This window comes from Clupea harengus, chromosome 7, assembly GCF_900700415.2.
Source record: "Clupea harengus chromosome 7, Ch_v2.0.2, whole genome shotgun sequence".
NCBI classification, from domain to species: domain Eukaryota; kingdom Metazoa; phylum Chordata; class Actinopteri; order Clupeiformes; family Clupeidae; genus Clupea; species Clupea harengus.
Genome location: NC_045158.1, coordinates 26,634,560 through 26,647,006, shown reverse-complemented (window position 1 = coordinate 26,647,006; position 12,447 = coordinate 26,634,560). Strand labels below are relative to the sequence as shown.

At 44.6% G+C, this 12,447-nt stretch overlaps 2 protein-coding genes across 2 annotated transcripts in view; both read left to right on the top strand.

The window, feature by feature from the left end:
- Nucleotides 1-4,352, top strand: part of LOC122133038 (neural proliferation differentiation and control protein 1-like) — a 29,859-nt gene extending 25,507 nt beyond the window's left edge. The window contains exons 3-4 of the mRNA XM_042708326.1: nucleotides 3,855-3,947; nucleotides 4,289-4,352. Of these exons, the coding sequence (XP_042564260.1) occupies nucleotides 3,855-3,947; nucleotides 4,289-4,341 (146 nt within the window). The 3' untranslated portion in view covers nucleotides 4,342-4,352. The remainder of the gene's footprint in view (nucleotides 1-3,854; nucleotides 3,948-4,288) is intronic.
- Nucleotides 4,353-4,420: 68 nt separating this feature from the next.
- Nucleotides 4,421-10,648, top strand: LOC122132985 (neural proliferation differentiation and control protein 1-like). The gene is made up of 6 exons (XM_042708127.1): nucleotides 4,421-4,539; nucleotides 4,798-4,864; nucleotides 5,204-5,287; nucleotides 5,419-5,495; nucleotides 6,630-6,729; nucleotides 7,196-10,648. Exons 1-6 carry the CDS (start codon nucleotides 4,421-4,423, stop codon nucleotides 7,271-7,273), a joined length of 525 nt encoding a protein of 174 aa, XP_042564061.1. The 3' UTR covers nucleotides 7,274-10,648.
- Nucleotides 10,649-12,447: the final 1,799 nt, after the last annotated feature.

Sequence of the window (12,447 nt, the reverse complement as noted above, 5' to 3'; positions counted from 1 at the left end):
CTTCTCCCTCTTGTTCTTCTAGGGTTGTTCTTCTCTCTCCTGTTGCTTCTCTTTTCACATGCATGAAATGGATGAAAATGGCATGTACATAGTATATACACAGTGCAGTGGTCTGTCTCTCTCTCTCTCTCTCTCACACACACACTCACACACTCACACAGACACACACAAATGCATATTCAATGCATAACAATGCACATTCACTCACTCTGTGTGTGACACTCCCGTGAAAACCACTGTTGGCCGGGCTGTTCATTCTCCTCAGAGACGGATCTCGTAAAAGCAGTCAGAGGAATTAAAGATTGATTTTTTTTTTTTGCCTGGGCAGTGTGGAGGAGGAAATCAATAGGAATCAACAGTGTGCATAAATAAGCACGCATGCAATACCCACCACACCACCCCACCCAACCCCACCGCACCACTCCCTTCCACACACACACACACACACACACACACACACACACACACACACACACACACACACACACACACACACAGGCTTTCCACTTACCAATCAGCCTTTCACTTTCTGCCAGCACAGCTTGCAGACACCCTCTTATATTTCTTTGCGTGTGCTGTGTGTACAGATACACAAACACACACGTGCACAAAAACACACGCATATGTACACACTTACACACACACACACACACACACACACTCATATGGACATGCACAGTAACAACACAAAATAACAGACAGGCCCATATTCACACACATGTGCACACATGCACACACACACACACACACCCCTCCTGGCCTTTCCACTGTATTCTGCTGAATGTTGTGGATATTAAAAGCATGCATGAAGCACCCTGGACCAGTGGCAGGCGTGTGGTGTGTGTGTGTGTGTGTGTGTGTGTGTGTGTGGCTGTGTGGCTGTGCTGGTCCAAGGTCGTGTCCTCCACCCGTCTGCACTGGGAATACCCACACACTGTGTGCTACACCCTTACATATGCTGCTCAGCAATGTGTGTGTGTGTGTGTGTGTGTGTGTGTGTGTGTGTGTGTGTGTGTGTGTGTGTGTGTGTGTGTGTGTGTGTGTGTGTGTGTGTGTGTGTGTGTGTGTGTGTGTGTGTGTGTGTGTGTCTCACATAAGCTCCTCAGCAATGCCAGCTCCTCCTGTTGGCTGATCATTTTTACAGTGCATTTTGGTTAGCTCTTTCGAGGACAGTGCTGGTTTAAATGTGTGTGTGTGTGTGTGCGTGTGTGTGTGCGTGTGTGTGTGTGTGCGTGTGTGTGTGTGGAGGAGAGCACTGAGATGGTATAACTGCCTTATTTAACCTCTATAATGGGAGATCCATTCATGTGTGAATGCCTCTCAGAGTAACAGCACAACATGACTGCTGTGTGCTCCAGTCTTCATTGCTTTACGCGTGGTTCGAGTCTTATCCCACTCAGATCTGTGATAGAGGAAAACCACCGCGGGCTTCCTGTTTTTCGAGATGACTTGTGTCACGCTTTTGACGTTGGTGATCGTTTGTCACCTTTCACCCTCTTAGTCCAGGAACACAGAATTCATTTTTCAACAGCGACGTTGAGGTTCCTCCTGTGTATTTGTTCAGTACTGAATTACAGTTCTTTGTATCTTTACCCCTTAGCTGCGTAGGCTTTTTGCTGTGATTAATGAGATCCACAGAACGATTGCAGCAGCTATTTGAAAAAAGCATTCTGTGCTGTTTTGGCCGTTAAGACTGGAACGCATTGCAGAGGCTACTGGAGGTTAGAGGAGATAATTGGCTTGAAGTTGAATGCATTGCTCAAGCTTGTTATTTGTGTGTCTGTTTAGTTGGCCCTGTGCGGCGCTTCCTGGTCTTGTCTCTGGGCTGCGTTGCCGTGGCGACAGGGTTTCATTCATGAATCAGAGGCGGAGACAGCGCTGCTCTGACTCCTCCCCCCCCACGCCCACACAACATCAGCAGTGCTGCATGGCACACTGCCTCCCTCACTCACTCTCTCTGTCCCTTTCCTTCTCTCTCGCCCTCTTTCTCTCCCTCTCTCTCTCACACGCACACACACACACCCACACACACACACACACACACACACACACACACACACACACACACACACACATGCTCACCAGGGTTTACGTTAGGCAGTAATCACCAGTTTTTGCCCGGTGAAATGAATAAAACAAACTATAAATTAAAAAAAACGTACCATCAAAATGTCCGGTAATAATGCTCATACAAAACATAGAAGGTATCCCTAAACCGGACATTTGTGTGTAACCAAGCAAATAAATCAATATCAGAACTACTGTATCTTATTGTTATTATCTTAGTTTAAGAGAACTATAATCTAATTGTTATTCTCTTAGTTTAACGGAACTATATCTAATTGTTATTCTCTTAGTTTTTTGATTGAAGATGCAGTCTGCGATTCAGTTTCAGCTTCGCAAAAGGCTGTTGATATTTGAGTTCAGCAGCCAAACAAATGCCACCCCTCCCTTCTGTGCTCCTTAAGCACATGTGTTTGATTGGATGGGATTGTTAATGATTGTCTCAGACCAAGCCAGGACTGTTCTATGACTGCTAAATGACTAAATGTAAATGTAAATGTAAATGTAATGACAGTGAGGAGCAATTTGTTGAATTTGAGAAAAAGTGTATGGGATTAAAAAAATCACAGACTCTACCTTTAATGCCTGGGGGGAAACAGATTTGTATTAAGTCACATTTCATTCTCCTGCAGTCAGACACATGATGTCGTGGTAATTAGCCAATGAAATTGTTCTATTTCTATGAGGGCATAATCATCGGAAACATCAATGGTTCTCTAGGTTTAGTTTTGATAGCTTCAGCGTGACAGCAAATGTCAGCCCCCTTAAAATGAGCATTATGAGTATTAGGCTTCTTCACTTCACAAGGGCACTTCTGTTCGCCCCAAACCACGTTTTCTAAGGACATCCCCTGCTCTCCCCCTACCCACCGCCCACAACAGAGAGAAGGCAGTTGGCCGCATGAGCACACCCCAACCTATCCACCCACACACTGGCAAGCCGCAGCCGCAGCCGCACACACACACACCACACCGAGGCTCTCAGAGATAACACACACACACACACACACCACACACCACACACACACACACACCGACACCCACACCAGGCTCTAAGAGATGAACACACACACACACTACAGTTCACTACATACACCCACAAACCCACCAAACACACTAGGTTAGCCATCACTACATGCAGATGTACATGGGTACACTGCGGTCCATCGCATAGGCACACACCCTTACTCTCACATCACAGGGAGGTGGTAAAACCTGATACTAAGTGTGATGAACTGGGTGTGAATCTGTGGGTGTCAGAGTGGTTAAGTGTGTGTGTGTGTGTGTGTGTGTGTGTGTGTGTGTGTGTGTGTGTGTGTGTGTGTGTGGTGTGTGTAGAACTGGAAGAACTTTTTGTGTTTGCGGGTTTTCATGAAATGCAAGAGCTATCATTCGAGTACTTTAGTTAAGCTAGGCCTAAGGCACATAGTATGAAGTGGGGCTCCTGTCTGTGTTTTGCGAATACGTGCAAACCAGTGAACTCTCACGCTAGGCTAACCATTACAGAATACATAACCAGTGAACTCCCACGCTAGGCTAACCATTACAGAATACGTAACCAGTGAACTCCCAAGCTAGGCTAACCATTACAGAACCCTGTGTGCTGTTCACCAGCCTCATAGTATTGTGTGCCCCAGTGGCGTAACGTAGTAACGACGGGCCCAGGTGCAGCCGCACCTGCTGCACCCTCTATAGCTACGCCCCTGGTGTGCTCACTCACCCTGCATGACTAGGTGCTCAGAAGTGCACATGACTGCCCATTTCAACATGACCTGCCTCTGTGTTTCGCAGACAAGGCCAAGAGCCTCCCTGAACTGGACGAGGAGATCGACTTCCTGTCCTCTGTCATCACCAAGCAGCTGAAATCTGAGTCCAGACACTCAGGTGAGAGAGAGAGAGAGAGAGAGAAAGAGAGAGAATGGACTGAATGTTTATGATCTATATTTGAGTCAGTCTGTTAGGATTTAGTTTTGTTACCCATTGTGTATATGTTAAGTCCTGATGGCCTTTTTGTTTTCATATTTAAAAGAAAAATGGATGGAATAATTGCTTATTTTGTGAATGATTTTGTTGCATGGATTAAAACAAATGCACATACTTGAGTTGGTGTGGTAGTGGAAAAGAGGTAGTGGAAGATAATTTTTCAGGAAGTAAGAGCTCTCCCTCTCCCTCTCCCTCTCTCTCTCTCTCTCTCTCTCTCTCTCTCTCTCTCTCTCTCCCTCCAGTCTCCTCCTCTCAGGTCACCTTGCAGCTGATGGGATATTTCAGTTCCCCATAAGACTCACCACACAACGAGGCCACCCCCACCCCCACCCGGACACCGCAGAACATCCCATAACAGCGGCCTCACCACGGCGATGCCCATCACTTACCATGGCAAACCACACTGGCCTCAGGCACCTGCCAACAAGCTCCCGGCTACTGCAGAAGGGACCGCTGGCTGTCCCCGACTCATCCAAGAGCAACACGTTCCTAAGTACGCCAGTTCTGTTGGTCTGCACGCCACTTTGTTCTTTTCTTTTCTTTCAACAGCTAAAACTAACATCTATGTAACACACTATGAAAATCTCTCTCACTCACTGTTTTACACTCACGTCGTCACACACACACACACACACACACACACACACACACACACACGCACTGTTTCAGCCGTTACATTCATGCACAAACACTCATGGACACCCATCTGCCATCTTATCTTAATGTTGTCTTGTCTTTTCCATCCATGCAGTCATGACTGGTGTGTGTCTCATGGTAGCAGCAGTGGTTCTGATCTTGGCAGCCACTTTCTCGGTCAGGTAAGTGTGTACATGCATGTGCGTATGATGTGTGTAGGGGGATATGAATGTTATTGCTATCGCTATTTCCGATTGCTATCCACTTTAATGTATAGTACACCATGAAGATTGTGGCCTCTGCGGGTATGTGTGGCGCAAACAAATTTAGTTTTTTCTCCTTTCTCAGTTTAGCTGCAGTTAGGCCTCCAACATTTTTTTACAAGCTTTCAAAACGTAGACCTTTATTTTCGTGTATACATTTTAGTACATTACAATTAGGGTTTAAAAAAAAAAAAAAAAATTGTAAATGTATATGGAAATGCTGGCAGTGAAAAATATGCTCTCTGTCTTCCCCTGTAGGTTACGGAGGGACTGCGTCTGGCTCAGAAGGTGGACTACCCAGCCTTCGGCGTGTTGGCGCCCCATTCTCACGACAGCACTTCGGGTAAGCACTCTTCAGAAACGCCGATAAGCCACTTTTTTTCCCCCCAGTCCGCCCCTGCTCAGGTTGTAAATTCAGATGGACGCCTGCATGTTCATCTCTCGGTCTCTCTGTCTCCCCTTGTGTCTGTCAGTCTGGGGATAAGAAGCTGGCTCACAGTGCCCAGATGTACCACTATCAGCATCAGAAGCAGCAGATGTTGTCCCTGAAGTAAGTCAACAGAGAACTCATCCAGTGCACATTGCAATGTGTAACCCTAGTGATAGACTAGCCTTATACTAGCAGTCTCATATTAGACCTCCCAGAGCACTAGTGTGTGTGTGTGTGTGTGTGTGTGTGTGTGTGTGTGTGTGTGGGTGTGTGTGTGTGTGTGTGTGCATGACTCGACTAGCCTTATACCAGCAGTCTCCTATTAGACCTCCCAGAGCACTAGTGTGTGTGTGTGTGTGTGTGTGTGTGTGTGTGTGTGTGTGTGTGTGTGTGCATGACTCGACTAGCCTTATACCAGCAGTCTCCTATTAGACCTCCCAGAGCACTAAACAACACTTACCGTATTTTCCGGACTATAAGCCGCTACTTTTTTCCCACGCTTTGAACCTCGCGGCTTAAACAACGATGCGGCTAATTTATGGATTATGATACCTGTGACTGTATACGGTGGCTTTGTGTTTACGGTGGCTTTGTGGAGCTAGGATGCTAGCATGGATGCAGCCGCATGGATGCTTAGCTCCACGCGATTTCTCAGTATCTCTCAATAACTTAACTAATGTCAAAATAACCACAGTCTACCAGCGTAGACAGAACACAACTCAAAACACTTTAGAAAATAAAATAAAAGTTTACAACAATACAAATCCAGTCTTCAAGTTCCTTTAGCTCACTGGTTTCAACTAGCGTCTGTCTTCAATCTAACGTTCTAGCTTCTGATTGACTCTTGCGACTGTGTGCTCTTAAAGCAACAGTGCACTTATCTAACTGGCAAAACTAACTATTGTATTAGTTTTGATATTCATTTTAGCCTGTGTAAAGTTAATTTGTTTCAATGTTGCGGTAGGCACCTGCGGCTTATAGACATGTGCGGCTTATTTATGTTAAAAATAATTATTTTTAAAAAATTTAGTGCGTGAGGCTTATATTCAGGTGCGCTCAATAGTCCGGAAATTACGGTACTAATTCAAACGGTAAAAAATACTAATGGTAGTTACAGCTAGTGTCATATCATGTCTATTGATTTGTATTTATCAGCATGCCATTGTTCAAGGTTGTGTGTGTGTGTGTGTGTGTGTGTGTGTGTGTGTGTGTTTATATCTCCTCATTGGCTCTCCTGTGTTTTGTTGTGCTTAGACACAGGGACGAGGCCAAGATGACAGAGTCAGGAGCCACTTCAGATGAAGAGAATGAAGATGGAGATTTCACAGTCTATGAGTGCCCAGGACTGGCTCCAGTGAGTTTTAATATCTGTGTGTGTGTGTGTGTGTGTGTGTGTGTGTGTGTGTGTGTGTGTGTGTGTTGTGTGTGTGTGTGTTTATATGTGGCCCTTGTGTACATGTGTATTCAACCCCCTACACACAGAGATACAGATAGACAATGGACGGAGAAACAGACAGTAGGATGGAGAGAGGGTAGTAGATGTGTGAAGGAATGTGCCCGTGAATTAGTGCCAGCATGCATAATATTGTATAATAATATAATATAATATAGTAATACTGGAGTGTGGTGGAACAGTGGTTAGCGTCGCCAGCCTGTAAGCGGATGATCCGGGTTAGCGGTTAGCTAAATACCTGACGGTTCCCTTGACTGTGTGTGACCGCTGGCCTCTGTGGCCACAGAGCCATTCTAAGACTGAAAGCTGCTGTAGCTGTGAGGTGGAGCTGCTCCTCTGATGGAGATGGTGTCTGCTCTCTTTACAGACGGGAGAGATGGAGGTGAGGAACCCGCTGTTTGACGACTCCACCCTGCACCTCCACGCTCACCGAGGCCACAAGTGATCACGGACAATTGTGCATTACCAATCATCACCAAAATAATGTTTGCATTACCAATCATCGCTTTATGTTTCGCGCACACACACACACACACACACACACAAACGCACACACACACGCTTGCACTCTCTTATGTAACATTGCCCTCGTCTGTGTGACATCACCATCCCACCGTAAGCGCTGCTGACCTGTGCGTTCGGAGAGGAAGAGGAAGATGGACAGAACTCAGAGGCAGCAAATGGGAGGAGTGGAAGAGGAAGAGGAAGATGGACAGAACTCAGAGGCAGCAAATGAGAGGAGTGGACTTGAATGACAAGAGGGCGAGAATGGATGTGGAACGTGGAGGAAGAGAATGTAGGAGCGGAACGTGAGCACAGCACACGGCAAAGACTCTGTTGACTGCCACAGTGATGTTGTTGACTGCCTCAGTGATGTTGTTGACTGCCTCAGTGATGTTGTTGTTGACTGCCTCAGTGTTGTTTCACCGGCCTCTTCATCTCAAATGTCCTTGTTTATCTTCTCTATCTCTTAAGGTTTCACCTTTCTTGACCTCCCTCGTAGCTTACTGGTTTAGTACTTCATTTATTGACTTGTCACTTGTTCAACGACTCCATTTCTGTCTCACTAAACACACACATACACAGACACACGTGCGGGGGGCGATGGAAACAATTGACCTGCTTAATTGTGGACATATCTGCTTTCTTTTGTGTCCTGGTGTCTGCATTAGCATCTCACAGCTAACTTTTTGATCCTCATCACGCAGTTCTAGTGGTATAGTCAGCATGGCCATATGGAGCATCCATTAAGTCTCCTATGGGGACTCTCAGAAACTACTACCACCACTGACTCATGGTCTCGCGTCCTGACGTCCTTACGCTGGCTAATATTAGGTAAGGTGGGACATCATATACTCATTCTATGGCATATGTTACATAGTCCTCACTTCGGCTACTGTCGATTTCTTTTTCTTTTCTTTTTTTCCGTGTTCAATCCAACATTGCAGGCCACACTCGCTCACCCCCCCCCCCCAGCCTGTAAACTTGAACAATGAGAAGTGCATTCAATCAGGAGAGGAAAACCTTAAGCTCACGGTGGTCAGACTTCAGGTCATCCTTCGGCCCAGTCTCTTTGCCTTTTTTTTTCGCCTGAAGAATAGAATGAGACACTCCCCCTCATCAGAGTTTCCTTCCCGAGTCCGTGGCCGGTTCCGGTTCTGGTTCTGCCACGGATCCACCTGAGGTGCCCGAGCTGCGTGCCAGAACCGCTCCAGTAATCCGCTGCTCGTTGGGTTTGTTGTAAGTACTTGACTCTGAAAACATATCAAACCAGCCAATATCAAACCCGGGGGAGGGACGCTGGGCACACTCTTAGTGTGATCGCCAGTCAGAACCCATAGGATCTGTCAGTCTGCCCCAGGGCAGCTGTGGCTACTGAGGTAGCTTACCACCACTGGTATGACTGTGTATGAATGACAACTGGACTCTGGACTCTGTAAAGCGACTTCGGGTATATAGAGAAGCGCTATATAAGATTGAATTGATTGATTGATTGATCATTGTACAGACATAGCGACTAGCTGAACCTGATCTGCATTTCTTTTCATTTTCTTTCAACCAAATGTAGTTTGGTGATGGTATTTTTTTAAAGTAAGGAAGCATCACTTGTGATCTTAATATCGTTTTCATAAATGTGCATATAAAAGCAAACCCTAAATTATATTATGTAGCCATTGTATAGTCAGTATGGTACCTCTATGCATGACTTGACAAAAGCTGTGTTATGACTGCAGAAGTCTATATGCATTAATGGTTTTGCACCTGACTGTGTATGAAACTTTGCATATATGAGATGTTTCATGGAGGATTCCATAGCTTTGAATGGTACTCCCGGGAATCTTTTTTCTAGGTCTACAGTGGAACAATGTCTCACACACACACACACACACTTACAACCACTGTCTATGTTATCACACTAAGTATAGCTTGTTTCCAGAGTTTGTGATGTTCTGTAAATATCCTCTATACTGTACAGAGAAAGAGACATCGTTGATAAATGTATTTGCACAGGCATATCTATCCTGTATCTTTGATTGTTGTTACCAAAATGAAAGACTTTTTTTGTTTTTCTGTGATGTCTGTCTAAGGATGAAGCCTGTTGCCACTGTCTCTCAGGAAGTCTGCCGACAGTAGCTTACTTTCCTTACTTTTTATTTCAGTGCGCTCTGACGTGGACATTAGTATGCACACTTACAAGTGATTCAGATTGGCAAAGAATTCATTTCTTCCCCCCGTGTGATTCAGAGGGCACGGTTAAGTAGAGTGTTTCGGACTCGAGGGGTATTTTTGTTCTTTTTCTTGAGCCACAGTGGCATCGGGACGATTCAGTGCCATTGTTGTCTACCATCAGATTGATGCTTTAAACATTAGCCCCTGGGTACATTGTGATTTTTTTTTTTTTTAATGTAGACAAAATGAAAAAAAAAAAAACACTGATGCCTTCCCCAGCCATCTCTCATACTGACGTACGCTAGAGAGGTAGAAACATTCAGATAGGAATCTGACAGACACTGAATGCTTTGAGTGACTACCACAATTCTTTTTATTTATTTATTTTTTTTAAACAAAATGTACTTGATCAAGTCAGAGGCTGATGGTAGTACTGGGCAACATTATGGGCTTCAGTGTCACCCGATGCCAACAGAGTGACATTCATGTCATCTAGTATTAGCAATTGAATGCAATTTTTTATTGCGTAAAATGTGTTACTCAATAATATCAACCAGCAACGTGGCCCGGTCTATCATCAGTCAGAGGAGCATGAGGGTGCCCAGAACACAGTGGGGTCGGGCAGATAGTGGAAGATAAGATGTCAAGACTTTCCGAGTGATGATAAATATCAAGAAGTGTTAAGCAGAAATGTCAGAGGACCACCTAAACCGTTTCAGTTCTTTTGACATTAGAGGCTTCGGAATACTAGACAAAAGGCTACTGCAGGAAGGAGGGAGCCTTGTGACCCTTTTAGGGGAGCAGAGTGGCCGGGCTACCAGCCCCAAACTCCTCGACAGGTAATGAACTTACTGACTGCGTGTCGGGACACTGCTCCAGCTTTTCTAACCCTTTTGACCCTGTCAAGAACGCAAACACGGTGCCTCTGTCCAGATACTCTGTTTTGGGAGTGCGTCACCCAAGTGGAGTATTTACAATCATATGCTATCCCATGACCCCAGTGCATTGGTCATTAGAAAAACTCCTCTCAACTCTAATTGAATGGGATGTGCAGTTCAATTTCCTATGACACGGATGGATAATTTCACGTGCATGTAAAGATTGGATATTATTTGATGAAAAATATGAATAAATATTTATATTATCTTCATTTTTTTTTTTTCATGTGATGTCTGTCAAGTGGAATTTATGAGTCGATTTTACGTGGCAACCATTACATGTTGCTGATTTTGGGACATCTTTTTTGTTTGAGTGAGCGTAGTTGTTTTAGAGATCCAAACCACTTGGTTCAATGTTTAGAATTACTGTTATCCTAGATAGTTCTGTTTCACCAAACACAAATAACAGCTGCCATCTGCTGGATGCACAATTCTAAGCAAAGCATTTTTGGATAGGGTGCTCGGATCAAAATGAGATTTTGTACATTCACCGGAGTCAAAAGCAAGCTATAAGAGCATATTCTTTATCGCACCAAAGGATGTGTTTGGATGTGATGAGGAGAGACAAAATAGCCTTTGATGATCCATTTCAAGACATGGCACAGAGACAGCTTCCTGTGAGCTGTACGGCACCCACATGAAGCCTCCGTGGTTGAAACTAAAGTACGTAGTGAGAGTAACACAGGAAGTTACAATATATTTATATATATATATATATATTTCTAATTATGATTATGAACACTAACTATGAAGGATTTTATTAATATTTCAGGACATACTTGAGGTGGTGGTCATCATGAACACTGGCAGAGGCTGTGTAAATCATGCATACATCACCAACCTCTAAGGGTCCTTCTGCGAAGTCAATCCTCTGCACCAAACTGTAAAGACAGAAGTTGCCATAGCACATTGCATATTTCCTGCTCTCCTGTATGGCAAAGGAAACTCAGTGTGCAACCAATAGCACAAGGAACTTAACATCTTTTCCTGTGTATAGCTAAAATGACCTGTCTAGTGAGTGCTGTGAATAAGACAGCTGACAACAATTAAAAGACCATGTGATTTTTTATTATTATTATTATTATTATTATTAATAATAATAAAAGACCATGTGACGCCTCGGAAAGAATGGCTGGCAGGAGGGAATGAACCCCAATGAGGCTGCCTTAAACTAGCAACCCCTAGCAGAAGCAGCTGTGGCAGATACAGCCAAGTAGATGCTCCCAAGTAAGCTACAGAAGAACAAACCAAAAGAATAGCCCTAGAGTCACTCAGAGCAGGGTGGAAGATGACTCACAGGCAGACCACATGACTTTGGACTTTGGCGTGGCTTCAACTACGAGACAGGGGGTGAACACGGATACAGCCAGTTTGGGGAATAAGGGGAAAGTACTTCAGGTTTGTATATGTGGATGGAGGAAGGAAACTTCACTGAAAGGAAGAGATGCCTGGATGAAGGAGTACAGGGCCCACGCATTGAGCACTACTCGTTAAGAAGTAGCTCAAGTCATTTGGATGAAGTCCAGTGGCAGGTTGAGCACTGAAGAACACAGGATATTACACCTCCCGTGTGGTATTTTTGGATCTCGCAAATGCCTTCGCGAGGCTGACTGTTTTTTGAAGGCATTGAACTACTTTCATGTCCCTAAAAAATGTTTTAGTCAGGGCATATTCTGAGAATATTCAGTTGTGCTTTAACACAAGTAACCTCATCACATCCTGTCGACCTTTGCAGATTGGTATCACGGCTGGGTGTACCATTTCACTGTTGCTTTCACCATGGCAACGGAGGTCATTACAAAGGAATCTAAATGGGTTGTTGGTGGTCAAAGGCTGCAGGATGGCACCCAGTTACCTCCCATCAGAGCTTGGATGGATGACATATTGCTGTGTACCCATCAGCTGTTAACCAAGTTAAATGACAGTCTGAAATGGGCAAGAATGAATGTGAAACCTAGCAAACTTAGAACTGTTTCTATTAGTAAGGGAAAACTGGTGGGAGAGAGGTTTT